The sequence below is a fragment of the Equus przewalskii genome, chromosome 7, assembly GCF_037783145.1.
Source record: "Equus przewalskii isolate Varuska chromosome 7, EquPr2, whole genome shotgun sequence".
NCBI classification, from domain to species: domain Eukaryota; kingdom Metazoa; phylum Chordata; class Mammalia; order Perissodactyla; family Equidae; genus Equus; species Equus przewalskii.
The window spans coordinates 76,742,871-76,757,381 of NC_091837.1; the positions used below are offsets into that span (position 1 = coordinate 76,742,871).

Sequence of the window (14,511 nt, forward strand, 5' to 3'; positions counted from 1 at the left end):
AGGTTGGCAGTTAATAAGGAAAACGGTCTAAAATTGTTCCATAATGAACTGCTTTAGTTTGAGCCAAAGGCACAGGTACACTAATGATACATACCAACCACGAACCAGTGATTATTAAGGCACGGTTTCCGCCAGGTGGAAAAAAGGGTTCGTGCACCGGGGCTACAAATTTTGCATAGACTCCACTTCTGTTCCTCTGGTTTTCCATCCTTGTTTGAAGAAGAGCACTAGGGAAAAAGAAATTTAAGTGTTTAAAGTACGAGACTATAAACAGGCCTTTGACTGTGAGATAATTTTGACTTAGAATCTCTTTTTAAAATTGTGGTAAAAAACACATTACATAAAATTTATCTTCTTAACTATTTCCAAGTGCATAGTTCAGTAATATTATGTATATTCACATTGTTGTGTAACAATTACTAGAACACTTTCATCTCTCAAAACGGAAACTCTATACCCATTAAATAACAGCTCCCTATTTCCAGGCCCCCAGTCCCTGGTACCCACCACTCTACTTTCTGTTTCTATGAATTCGACTATTCTAGATAGCTCATATGTGGAATCATACAGTATTTGTCTTTTTGTGACTGGCTTATTTCACTTAACATGTCCTCGAGATTCCTCCATGTTGTAGCATGGGATAGTATTTCCCTCCTTTTTAAAGGTGAGCAGTACGCCATTGTATGGCTATACAACATTTTGTTTATTCATTCATCAACCGATGGACACTGGGTTGCTTCTACCTCTTGGCTATTGTTAATAGTGCTGCTATGAACGTGGGTGTGCAAATATCTGTTCGAGTCCCTGCTTTCAATTCTTTGGGGTATAGACCCAGAAGTGGGATTGCTGGCATGGTAATTTTTTAATTTTTTTGAGGAACCACCATACTATTTTCCACAGTGGCTATACCACATTACATTCCCACAAACAGTGCACAAGAGTTTCAATTTCTCCATATCCTTGCCCACACTCGTTATTTTCTGGGTTTTTTTGTTAGTAGCCATCTCGTGGGTGTGAGGTGATATCTTACTGTGGTTTTAATTTGCATTTCCCTAACGATTAGTGATGCTGAGCATCAGTTCATATGCTTGTTGGCCATTTGTATATCGTCTTTGGAGAAATGTCTGGTCAAGTCCTTTGCTCATGTTTTACTTGGATGACATATGACCTTACTAAGTCTGGATTCCTCCACCATGGGGGTACCATGTTCCTGGTGCTTCGTTATTTGCCAAAGACAGCTAAAGGAAGAAACAGTTGGAAATGTGTTCACAAGCAACTGAAGAAAGGCGATCCTAATCTGAATTATAACACACTGGAGTGACCCCTACTATATTATAAACAGTGGCTTCTGTTTTATTTCCACATAAAGATCTTAGAAATTCTCAGAGCTTTACATCAATGCATTATTGAGAAGACCACATATAACACCTTCACGTGATAGAAAAATGAGTCGTAGCATTTTGGAGTAGAAGGGACTGTAAATATCTTATCCAATCTCTTTGTGTTACAAATAAGGAAATCAAGCCCAGGAGAGATGATGCAATTTGCTGCAGCAAGTTGACAGGAAAACTGGAATGAAGACTCAGGTGTCTTAACTCTCAGCCTTGGGCTTCCCTCATTACACACACAGAACCATTATTTTTCACCTTCAAGAGCAGGTATCTCAACCTTGGCACTATTGATGTCTCGAGCCAAATCATTCTTTGTTGTATGTGGCTGTCCGTTGGATTGTAGGATGTTTAGCAGCATCCCTGACCTCTACCCATTAGAACCCAGCAGCATCCCTTCTCCCCCACTGTGACAACCAAAGATGTCTCCAGACATTGCCAGATGTTGCCTGGAAGGCAAAATAGCCCCCGTTGAGAACGACTGCACTAGAGAATTAGGTATCTACTATCCTTCTGCCTGTTAATTTAATTCTCATTTCCAAGTTGAAAACAAGGAATTTCAAGACCTATCACTAAAAGCCTGGAAGAGAAAAATATGAAGTTATTCAGTCAAACCCTTCTACAGAAATCACCCTTTCGGGAACTACCTAAAGGATGATTCATCTCTCTATAAAGGTAAACTGAGCTAAGAGAATGATCATAAAATTTGCTACTTGCATAAATTTTATCTTCTAATTTATCTCAGGGCCAAATTTTCAACACTTTCAAAAGAGAGACCAGAAATTTATTAAGGCCTCTATCTACAAGAAATAAACCAAACCATGAGGTAATTAACCAAATTACTTGAAACCAAGAAACTACTTAAGTAAACATATTAGTATTTATTTGTCTATTTCTATTTTTTAAAATCTGTAAGCACAAAGAGGCATGGTTTACATATCTCCACTCAGAGAGAATGGATCTATTTCAATTATAAGGCTACTGATTTTGTTTAATTTCGCAGAGTGCCTAATATCCTGGAAGTACTCGCAAAAGCTCTAGCATCATCAGTAGAAAGAAGACTAATAAACATCAGCTCCCCCATCATCTTACCAGACTAGGCAAGTGTGTATGTTAACAGTTTAATTTGGCCTTGTGACAGCCTGAGGGAGGCTCATAAGGAAAAGCCTTGAGGAATAAATGGAACTGTCAAGGCACTGGGAAATGTATCCTGGCAACTGTGTGGAGCACAGTTCCAGCTTCATAACAAGACAGGGCCTTTTCCCTACTCATTTCCAGGTCTGTTGTGACTCCGATTCAGGGCTAACGAGTGTTTTAGCACGAGCCAACTGTTGAGATATCAGGCCTGCCCCATGCAGACAAGACTACAGATATAACCCACCCAAATGTTTTCTTCCAGGCAGGACTGCGTGGGTTTTTTCTTCTAATTTCCTTTCAAAAGTTAAAATTCCCAGAAAAGGCAATACATGAATATAATTCATATTAATTTGTTAGTGATGTCTCAGGCCCAATTCCTTTTTCAGCAGACAAGCACTGAGGGCTTTTAACAGAGAAAAATGGCCCCTGAAGGGCCAATAAAAGCCCCCAGTTTCCCTAAAACTAAGATTTGCTCAAAATAAGGCCAAACCATGGTAACTAAGAACTGCCTATTGTTCTCTCGCTTCATTGAAATCAGAGGAAACGAAAGTGACATTCTAGCGTCCGCTTCTCCACATGCGCTGTGTCTACCGCATCCAGCCATGCCTTTATAAAAATAAGACACAACATATTCCGCCACAGCAGGCCCTTTACGTACCTTATATCTTCCCCATAGTAGATAGTGGTGTCTTCAGTGAGAAGCTCACAAGCAAATCCTATATTTTCAGCAGTTTCTACAACAGAAAAAAATTAAGTCAAATGTTGTTATGACTGATGAATTTAATAATCAACTTTACCTAGTAATGATGATTTTTTTTCTATTAATGAAATAGCCAGATTCAAACATGCTTGTTTTTTATAGCAAGGTATAGAAATCACATAAAGAAAAAAAATCCCTTTCTCTGTAATAAAATAAGTGTAAGTCAAAGTCTGGTTTGAGATGTTTTCAATAGTGAAATGTGCTACAATATCAAATACATAAACTGGTTATTTAATAAATCCATTGAAATAGTAAACACATTTAGTTCCTGTGGTTTAATCATTCCATTCCAAGGGAAAAAAAGGATAACCACTTCCATAAGCCCTCACATGGGGCTCCTACTGGAGATGTTTTCTCTTTTTCCATCACCACCCACTGGTATTTGTCTAAAGTCAGGATTTCCTAAGCTTATCAGAGTGTGTAACCTACTAACAATGTCAGTCAGAGTAAGAGAAATTCTCTGGTTTCCCATGGGTGGCTTGTGGCATAAAGTATCAATGCCAAACAACTCCTTGTTGAGTTCTAAACTTAAAAAATTAAAATCTTCCCTTGGGTATAAAATTTTAATTATAATTTTCAACGAATAAAATGGGCAAGAAAACAAAAGTTGTCGTCCAGCATTTGGTATTGTTCTGCTCTATGCCCAAGATATGGCACAGTGCTGGGGAGGCAGAAGGGACGGGAAGGACGGCCCTTCAGGACAGAGCCCATGTCTGGCTGGAGAAGACGACTAATCACAACCAGAAAGATGCGACCAGGAGCTCAATTAAAAGGAATAAACTCTGCTCCGGAGGGGGTTTGGGGAAGGATGCAGTCAGGGCGGGCTGGAATAACAGAGAAGGGCTTCTTAGGGAGAGTGTCTCGTCTCAAAGAAATGGATAGCGTTTGCACAAGTTGGAAGTCTGAGAAGGTCATCCTGGGCAAGGGAGACAGGAGCTATGAATATTTGTCGGTGAACAGATATGATTCCCTACACAATGGATTACCCTTTTTGTCTCCAGTAAGTACCCAGATCTTAACGTCAGCTTTTCCAAGTTTTGAAATGGTTTCTGGGACTCCATCCTGTAGCTTGTCTTCAATAGCTGTAGCTCCCAACAGCTGGAATGTATATTTAAAAAAAGGAATTAGCAAATAACCCAAAAATGTTCCACAATTTCAGTCTGCCAACCTACCAAAGGAAGAAGGGCTAATTACATGGCCCAGTTGGTGTTCTATGGGGGCCGACGGCCGGCATTGACGGGGAAGGCTGCCGTGTTTCATGCTCACTACAAGCTAAAATAGCCCCGAACTTTTTTCTTAAAGTAATTTACCAAGACAAAAATGGAAGTACAAAATCAAGGACGTTAAAAACACACTTGCACTGTATATATGCTACTTTACTCGAACATAAGCCAATTTCTCTTGCTGAAAGTGAAAAGTAGCTATTTGTTGAACATTTCCCATTAATTTTAACTCTACAAGCAATAAGTATTAAACTTTGAAAAACTTCATTTACCAACGGTATATTTTTTTTGTTTCAAGATTTTGCAAAATATAAATTGTTTCAGTAATTCTCACAATGTAATAAGTATATGCTGGTTTGCTATGTAAAAATCATAATGAATTTTAATAAGTGATATAAAAACCACTTAATCATAAAAATCAGAATCATGTTTTCTGTCTTTTGGTTTCTCATAATGGCAACTTCTATTTTGCTTGTTGAACAAAAAGGAATTCTAGGGGCTGGCCCGGTGGCACAGTGGTTAAGTGCGCACGTTCTGCTTCAGTGGCCCGGGGTTCACCAGTTTGGATCCTGGGTGCGGACATGGCACCGCTTGGCAAGCCATGCTGTGGCAGGCGTCCCACATGTAAAGTAGAGGAGGAGGGATGGGCACAGATGTTAGCTCAGGGCCAGTCTTCCTCAGCAAAAAGAGGAGGATTGGCAGCAGATGTTAGTTCAGGGCTAATCTTCCTCAAAAAAACAAACAAACAAAAGAATTCTAATGACCTAGTTCCACTGTACCAATTTCAAATGCTGAAGTTAGAATTATCTTTCAAGCATGAGATCAAAACTGTGATAAAACAATAAAATTTCCAATTCTGGTTAGAATATCAAGGAAAAAGTTACAAAGGTTAAAACTCACAATTAAGTCTTTTTCAATCTCCTCATACACTTTATCCAGAGCTTCATCCCGGTTAGTTGAGGCTAAGCTGGCAGCCACAAACTTTTTATTCCATTCTTCAAATTCTCTTTCTTCAATTTCCTTGTAGCAAAGGCACAGGGTTCGAAGAGTCTCACTTGCAAAGATCTGTTTTATTTAAAAGACAATCCATCCACCCAACGAAGAGTTAATTTTATGTAATTCAACATCAAGTTTGAAATCTTAATTTGAAGTAATACAGTAAGAGAATTTAAAAAAAAAGAGACTGTGAAAGATGATGAATTCTGTACAAATACATTCTGTAGAGGAGATTAAACAAATACTTTGTTTTCTTAAATATTCTGAGGATCGTAGGAGCGTATTTACAGTTCCCAAATTAGTTAAAAGGGTAAGTAGGCCTTTCTTCTAAATCAAGTCACTAAAGTGAAGAAAACCTTTTTCTCTTAAAATAACAGATGAAGGGAGCTGCCTTGGAGTGTAATGACATTGTAAACACAGACAACTATAATTTGTTCTCACAAACTGTGTTATAAGTCCAATCAACTATGAACTCTCAACCAAGTATTATTTCCTCAAGCCAATTCTGAAATACATGAGCCACTGTCAAAGCTGAGATCAAACATTTTAATTAAAAAGAGTCTCTGGGAAATTTAATCACGATGAACAGATTTAAGCCATTTTAAATCACTTAACTATAAACCAGTAAATATGTTTTATTACTTTACAATCATATCTTGTTTAGCCAAGATGGTAGAACTGGTTCACCCAACTACACGTTCACTTTCAAAGATTCTTTGGAAGGTTCTGCATGTATTTGATTAGACTGCCACAGTTCATATCCTCATGAGAAATTATCCATTGTAACTGCTTCAGCAACATATATAACCCTAAAATGTGACCCCACACTTAGTAAACAGCAAATTCGTCAGGGTTCTTTCTGAAGAAGGTTTGCTGGCCTCAAAACTCAATCAGCTGCTTAAAGTGAAGGGAAGAAACCACCCTTTACTAAGCATCTACTAAGTCCTGGAAACTGTACAAGATGCTTTCCCTTGCAACAACCCTCCAGGATAGGAATTATCCTCTTCCTCTTTCACACAGGCAATTAATGATTCATCTGAGACAACAACCATGTCCCTCAAGGGCACAAAACAAGCAAAGAGGCAGAACTGGGACACCAGGCCAGATGGATATCCACTATACTTCACTGCCATCATTATAGTGAACCAAAACAATAGGAGGAATGGTAGGCAATTCCAAAAGGGAAATTTCCAGAAATATTCTGAGTAATTGCAATATCCTTGGACTAAGTACATACAGGTCCCTAAAATAACAAGTTTGAAGTAATGAAGACCAAAGTGATTCACTAGCAAAGGTATCAGAACTCAACCGTCCAATGCATTGCTTTGTCGCGCCCTGTCATATATGAATATGCTTTCTTTCCTTCACTATATACTAGGAGGTTGGTGGAATTCTTGGGAGTGACACAAATATTAAGACTACAGCACAGTATGGTTATGTAGCTTGCTCAAGGTCACTGGAAGAGAGACCAGTCATTCCTCTGGACCAGTCCTGCAGATCCTGCCAACCTGGGATGCTGGGAAAGGGCATGTGAAGGCAGGGGCAGAACCAGAACCAGAACCAGCCTGCCATATTCCTACTTTGGTGCTCTTTCCATTCAACTGCCTCAGGACAAGGGAGGGGTCAACAGTTAACACAAAGCTTTCACTCGAGATTAAGAGATAGTACCAGAAAGTGAGTCTGGAATCTGTGGCACAAAGAGTGAAAGTGAGACTTACATCCAGGGCATCCTGTGTCTCTTGCTTTGTAGGATTCATTTGATGTAACCGTTCATAAATTACAGTGTCAGCCCCTTTACAATAAAGCCTGATATTGCCTTCTGGGGTTCTTACTAGTAGCAAGAGAAGGAAAAGCAAACAATAAAGTTAGGTTTGATTTCTTAATAGAAAATTACATTTAACAAGTTAATTAAGTGTTACTATGCAAATAATTCACTATTAGTTTAAGATCATCAATGCACCTAGAAAAACTTTGCTCTCGACAAAGCTGGTAAGCCAGTATCTACATATGACGTGATAGTGAAATAAATATGAAAAGATTTCCTGTCTGCTCATATCTTGACTTATTCTTTCAGCAAATACTTACTGACTCCCTATTGTGTGCCACGCCCTGTGCTAGTTACTCTCTTCCATGCAGCCTTCTTTGTCCCCGCCACAGGAATCTTTCTTACCTATAAACCCATAACACACTGCCTTTAATATTCAGACCATCACATGTCTCCTTGTGAACATTTTCTTGGATTGTTTGATCTGTGCAGTAACTTAACTATAGTATGTGCCTCATAGCTAACGAGATTTTAAGTTCTCCCACAGAGATGCCAGGCATGATAATCAACCTAGATCAGTGCTAGCCACACGGAAAGTGCTCAGTAAAATGAGCCTACTCAGAGTTCAGTAGACAGTTAAACATACATATTTATTTTATTTTATTTTTATTGAAGTCATAGTAATTTATAACACTGTGAAATTTCAGTTGTACATTGTTATTTGTCTGTCACCATATATATGTACACCTTTATCCCTTATTCCCACCCCTCAGCCCCTTTCCCCTCTGGTAACCCTTAGTCTGATCTCTTTCTCCACGTATTTGAAACATGTATATTTTTATTGGTTAAAAATTCAATCTCACAGCGGAGAAATCTTGTGGACACCACCTAACTGAGTGATCAAAGCTAACATGGCCAATGATGGTGAGCCTTCTGATGCGATGTGCTGGGGAGAATGCAGCCTCATCTCTGTGCTCATCCTGCCAATAATGTATCACCTGAGTCTAATCATGAGGGAACATCGGACAAATCCAAATTGAGGGACTTGACACAAAATAACCGGCCTGTGCTTTTCAAAAACGTCAAAGTATGAAAGATCAAAACCCTGCTGAGGAACTGTCCCAGGCATGTATTGATCATGTATTGATCATGTATTGATCATGTAATGCAATGTGTAATCTTGAGTTGGATCCTGAACCAGAAAATAGAAAGAAAAAAAAATTCCTGGTAAAATTTGAAAAATGTTCTATAGATTATATAATAATGATGTACCATGTTAAATCTTCTGATTCTGATCATCACATTGTATATAGAAGTGACTGTTCCTGTTCTTAGGAAACATCTACTATTTAGGGGAAGGGACATTAGATCTGCAATTTATTCGCAAATGGTTCAGAAAACAAGAACCTGTATATGATGAAAAGGGCAAAGAGTATGTGGCCAAGGCTAATGGGTGGATATGGAAGAATATACAGGAGTTCTTTAAATCATTCTTGCAATTTTTCTGTAAGTTTGAAATTATTTCAAATTGTGAACTTAAAACAATTCAGTATTAGGAAGAGATCATCATCTCCGCTTGGTGGCCTGTTGTAACGTGCCTGGACCGGAGGTACGATTTTGATTCGCAAGCACAGCCTTAACTTTTCTCAGAACTCCTCTCCTGCTGCATACTGCCTTGTCTGACATCGAGTGTAGAACAGAGGTGCTCAGGGGGGCTCACAAAATAAAAGCACATGTTGTGGGTCTACCACCCACTCTGCTGCCACCCCAGATTCAGCAGCTGGCAGCCCATGTTGTTGAAGGACGTCAACATCTGCAAGATTCAGAGACTGCAGTTGTCCCTTTGAGCGACAGATATCGCGCAGAATGAAGGAAAGAAAACACTAGTTTCAATAAGTCTGTGGAAATCTTCCAGGAGCCAAGTGGTTCATTCATCGCCTCCTTTACCCTGGCATCACTAAATAAAATATGCGAAAGGCAGCATCTAAATGAATGAAATGATTCACAGACATACTCTGAGGGAGACCTACCAATTATAGACATCCGCTTCCGGTCACTGTTGAAGTCTAAAATGGCGAGAACACTGTAGGTCTTCTCAGTGCCCATCTCACTGATGGTGATGGTGTTCTGGGTCCTGGCCAGGAAGGTAAAGCCGAAGTTCCTGGCGGCGCTTACGAGGGCGCCTTCGTCAGGGGAGGCCGCCTGGTAGTTGAGCTGACCTAACAAAAGAAGCAGGAGAAAGAACCAGAAAAGCTGTAAGGACAACAGCAGAGGTCACCACCAAGAGTTCACCACTGAGCTTCATTTACATGGGGGATGAGGATGTCTCACAAAGCCCAAAACATCCCCAAGAAAACAAGTCATTGATTCTTTTTTTTTAAATAATTTTTTTTAAGATTTTAATTTTTTCCTTTTTCTCCCCAAAGCCCCCAGTACATAGTTGTATATATTTTAATTGTACGTCCTTCTAGCTGTGGCATGTTGGACGCCGCCTCAGCAAGGCCTGATGAGTGGTGCTATGTCCACGCCCAGGATTCAAACTGGTGAAACCCTGGACCACTGAAGTGGAGCGCACAAACCTAACCACTCGGCCACGGCGCCAGCCCCTGAGTCACTGATTCTGAAGGCGTATGCCACCACTAACACTTTTTAAAGTTTACAGTGTTATTTCTAATTATAAAGAGTAATATAAACTAGAAGTTAAAAATAAATATCCAAGAACAGGAAAACAATTCCCATAATCCCATCATCCAAAGGAAAAACACCACTATTGACATGTTGTTATAATCCCATCCAGTCCTTTAGAAAAAGCCCATTTCTGTAAGAGTGTCTATCACACTGAATATACATCTACAGTCTGATTATTTTAACATTATATTTCGAGCATGTTGCCATAGCTTTCAAAATTCTCTCTAAACATTATTTTAAAGAAAGTAAACATATCATATCACCATTTCCTGGTACAGACACTTAGTTTATTTCCAAAATTTTTTGTCCTCAACAATAACATTGTAATAACCATTTTGTATGTGTGTAAAGGTTCTCCTGTCTTTATTTTCTAAGGATAGCTTCCTAGTAGGGAAATATGAGCAAGAGAATACTGATAATTTTTAAGCCTATTAGTTACATATTACTCATTTGTTTTCCAAAAGGGTTGTACCAGTTTCTCTTCCCTCTAGAAGAGTATGTTTACTTCACCTTCGCTATATTTTCATATTAAAAAAACCAACTCATAATTCATCAATCTGTTCAATAGTTTGATGTTTTAAAAGCTGGATAATGGAAAACTGCCTTCTAGTCACAAGTACATTTCAATAATAGGCATAAATCTCACAATGTTCAGTAAGCCAGACACGCAAGTACATGGTTCCATTTATACAGAACATCAAACCAACAAAGCTAACCTATTCTGTTCAAAGTTAGCTTAAACGTCAATGTTTTATTTCTAATTATAGTTACCTTTGGAGGGGCAATGACTAAAGGAGAACAGAAAAGGCACTCCTAGTGGATTGATAATGTTGTTTTTAAAAATCTGGGTACTCATGACACGGGAGTATTCGGTGTGTGAAAATCCATTGAACTATATGCTTGTCTCTGTACACATGTTGTATATCAGTAAAATGTTTTTTAAAAAAACCCTCTGCTCAGCCAAAATGTTCTATTTTTCCAATCTAGTTCTTCTGTCTCGAAGTGGAAAGAAAGGTATTTCTACGGTCAGGTGAATTTTCACAGAAAAACGCATTTAATTTTCCACCATGGTTTGAGCAGGATGCAGACCATGGATGGATGGGCAGCTTTTTATACCATCAGGTTTCCATGGAAGGGGAGGATGCTCCAGGGTGATCCCCCCCCCTTCCTTCATGTACCCGCTCAGACGGTTCACTCTAATTAAGTCAGTATTAATCACTTCCCAATTAAGAATGGCTAATTAAGAAATTAGTAATTAAAGATGACATTTTAGCTTCTCTATTTGTTCACCCAGAAAGTCATACACCAGAAGTTACGAATTACTTGCTAAATCCAGCCATTCTACAAACACACACACTGCCAGAAGGCAAAATATTTAACCAGCGCTAACCAAGCAGCAGGGAGAACACAATCCCCTCCCTTCAGCAGGTTTAGCTGGCACACAGATATGTTACATCATACTGACGGCAAAGTTATTTCCAACAGAAAAAAGAAACAAAATGATAAAGGTGGTCAAGTTCTCATGAGTAAGACAATCATATCTGGAGCAAACACTGATATTTTTACCATCAAAAGAAAATCTCTCCATTTTATTCTAGTAATGGAATCACAGAATCGCAGACCAATAGAGATGGGAGGAGCTTCAGAGACCTGGTCCAAACTCCAACTTGATGTCTGCAGGGAGAGACCTGGACTAAAAAAGGAGCCTCTGAAACAATTTCTGGAGAAAACTCTTTATTTATGGCACACTTAGAGGCAACCAGAGAGACCTTCTTTTCTTTTACGGACTAATCTGTGGATCATGAAACTGATGCAAATAAAGATGATGCTCAAGCCACAAATCCCATCTCTCATTATCCCGATTCCATAGCTTCCTCTGGCTGATCATCTTCTAGTCAGCAGCCTTGAAACAACAAGTTACCTTTCTGACCACTTTTTCCCCTCAATCACCTCACCCCCTTCAAATCACTTGCCAAATGTCTCCCACATTTGTGGCTTTCTCATCCTTCCCAAAGACTCCACCCTGATCCAGGCCCTCAGCTTCCTCACTGACCTCCAGTGTGTCCCTGCTCCAACCTACTAAGACATAGCTCTTTAATCATGGTGCATTCCGACTTAAAGACCTTCAGGTGAAGAGAAGGCCTCCAAGCATTTCACACTTTGCTCTCACATGGCCTCTTCAGAAGGCAGGAGTCTAAGATGGCCCCAAGGTTCCTGCCCCGGCTGGTGGACACACACCTTCTTCAAGCTATTGAAGCAAACACTAATCTAGGTACTGCTGGGAAGAGATTTTGCAGATGTAATTAAGGTCCAAATCAGTTGACCATAAGATAGGGAGATTATCTGGGTGTTCCCAACCTAATTAGGTCAGTCCTTAAAACAGACGGGGCTCTTCCTGGGGAAGGAGATTCTAAGCATGAAAGGGGTTTGATGGAAGGCAGATTCTCTACTGGCTTTGAAGACGGAGGCAACCATGTGGCAAGAAAAGAGGAAGACCACCAGGTCACTAGGAGTAGAGAGCAGCCCCAGCTGACAGCCAGCAAGGAAACGGAGACCTCAGTCCTACCACCACAGAGAACTGCATCCTGCCACAACCGTATGAGCTTGGAAGAGGATGCGGAGCTCTAGATGAGAACATGGCCTGAGCCTGACTTTTAGGGAGATCCTGAGCGGAGAACCCAGTCAAGCTATGCCCAGACTTCCGACGTGGAGAACTGTAAACTAATGAATGCGTGTTTTAAGCCACTAAACCACTTTATTACCACTAAACTAGTTTATTACCACTGTGGTAATTCATTACAGAGCAATAGAAAACCAATGCAGCATCTCCACACCTAGCCCCATTGTGCCTCCACGTGTACTCAACATTCAGGCCACACAAATTGTACAACTAATCAGATGTTTATGGAAACATATAGGAAAGGATTTCCTTGCCTCTCTTGTTGAAGACTCACCAATCTCTGTTATTCTTATAAAAGAGAGAAAATGAGAGCACAAGAGCAAAGGCACACCAGCATGGAGGAGGGGAAGGAGGATTCAGCTAGAATGAATTTTAACCTGCTGTATGAGCTCAGGCAGGTCCTTGTGTTTTCTGGGTCTGAATTTCCTTATCTGTAAAATTTGGAGGAGTTATCGCCAAGGTCCCTTCCAAGGGAATCTTAGCCCAAACCAATTTCTCTTTTAACTTCCTGCACAGGGAACTCTAACTTGTCCCCATTCTCATTGGCTAGAGCAATCGCCTATCATAAGCAATTGTAAGGGAGGATTCCTCAGGATGTACAACACTGTGCCACAGTGGACAGTGGGACAAAGAGCTGCACAATAGTGGGCTGGAAGGGACTTTGAACTGCAACCTTCTTCTTGCAACACTGAGGAAGTTGGTGCTCAGACAGTAGACCCTGGTCTGTACTATGTGTTACGAGAGGAACTAACGACTGGGATGGCCCATCTCCAGGACACAGTCCAGGGCTCTTCCCATTATCCCAGTGGGGAAAGAAGAAAACAGAGACCAGAAGATTAATGTACATTTGCCTAAGTTGGCTGGGTAGCTCTCAAAATAACACTACCACAAACTCAAAGAAAAAGTAGAATAATTTTACTAATCAGTCAAAACCTAAGAAAACCAAGTTGTCTAAAGACATCATACTTTAGCATTACTGTATGAGTAAAACGTGCTTGGCTGGTCAGACAGACTTTGACCTCTGCTTCAGTTTCTCGTGACCTAGTATCATCTGTTTCCATCTTCCCCCACTTCGCCTGCTAATAGCTCCCCCTTCCAGATATCTCCCCCAATATGAATTCTGCTATCTCGCTTTATTGCACCATTAGATTCATCCTTGGAGAATGGGTTTCTCTGATACTTGCTGCAACATATCACATGCAGCTTCTACACTTTTAGTTTTTATGCATACTCCTCTGGAGATTTCATACCTGCTATACATGAAACCTCAGGATCAGAATACAGAGGGACCTTCTGCACCGATTAAAGTGGGGAATGGACAGGCAGACTACGCTTTGTCACAGACATGCCGAAAAGGTTCCTTTCGCTCCTTCTGTAATGCACATGTGTATCTATATAATATATCATTATGTTCATTTGTGATCAAAGGACCAGCTTTCGTTGACACTGGACAAACTTGTAACAAAGCTCTCTCAAGCTACATTTAAGAATTCTGCAAAGGGACCTACAAGTCAGCTTTGCTTGTTCCCATGCAAACACACATTAATTATGCTCCTTCAAATGAAAAAGGCACCTTGGAGTCCTGGGTGTTGGCTGGTATTATTTCAAACCCTGAACATACCTGAATCTAGAAAATAAAAGTTTCTCTCTGAAATTATTTTGTAGAAAAGATTATCCAAGTTTAAAGTCCACTTACGATCCAAATAAGGTTTGACTCTTCATTCTCAATAAATGTTAAGTAATGATACCATGGGAAGATTTTGCTTCTTCTATTATACTCAAGAGTCAACCATTTCTTTTAATGATAAGATTTCATTTAGAAAGCGATAAACACATCTGGAGCTCTAACTATGAATAAGATGTAAATTTTCAGA

General features: G+C 39.9%; 1 protein-coding gene across 3 annotated transcripts in view; it reads right to left on the reverse strand.

Annotated features, from left to right (window-relative positions):
• ATP8B1 (ATPase phospholipid transporting 8B1) overlaps positions 1-14,511 on the reverse strand; it is a 111,790-nt gene that overhangs the window by 13,031 nt on the left and 84,248 nt on the right. For all 3 annotated transcript variants that reach the window (XM_070627730.1, XM_070627732.1, XM_070627731.1), the window contains 6 exons: positions 9,300-9,488; positions 7,223-7,335; positions 5,409-5,573; positions 4,272-4,383; positions 3,184-3,259; positions 95-227 (listed from right to left, as the gene is read on the reverse strand). In XM_070627730.1, the coding sequence (XP_070483831.1) occupies positions 95-227; positions 3,184-3,259; positions 4,272-4,383; positions 5,409-5,573; positions 7,223-7,335; positions 9,300-9,488 (788 nt within the window). The remainder of the gene's footprint in view (positions 1-94; positions 228-3,183; positions 3,260-4,271; positions 4,384-5,408; positions 5,574-7,222; positions 7,336-9,299; positions 9,489-14,511) is intronic.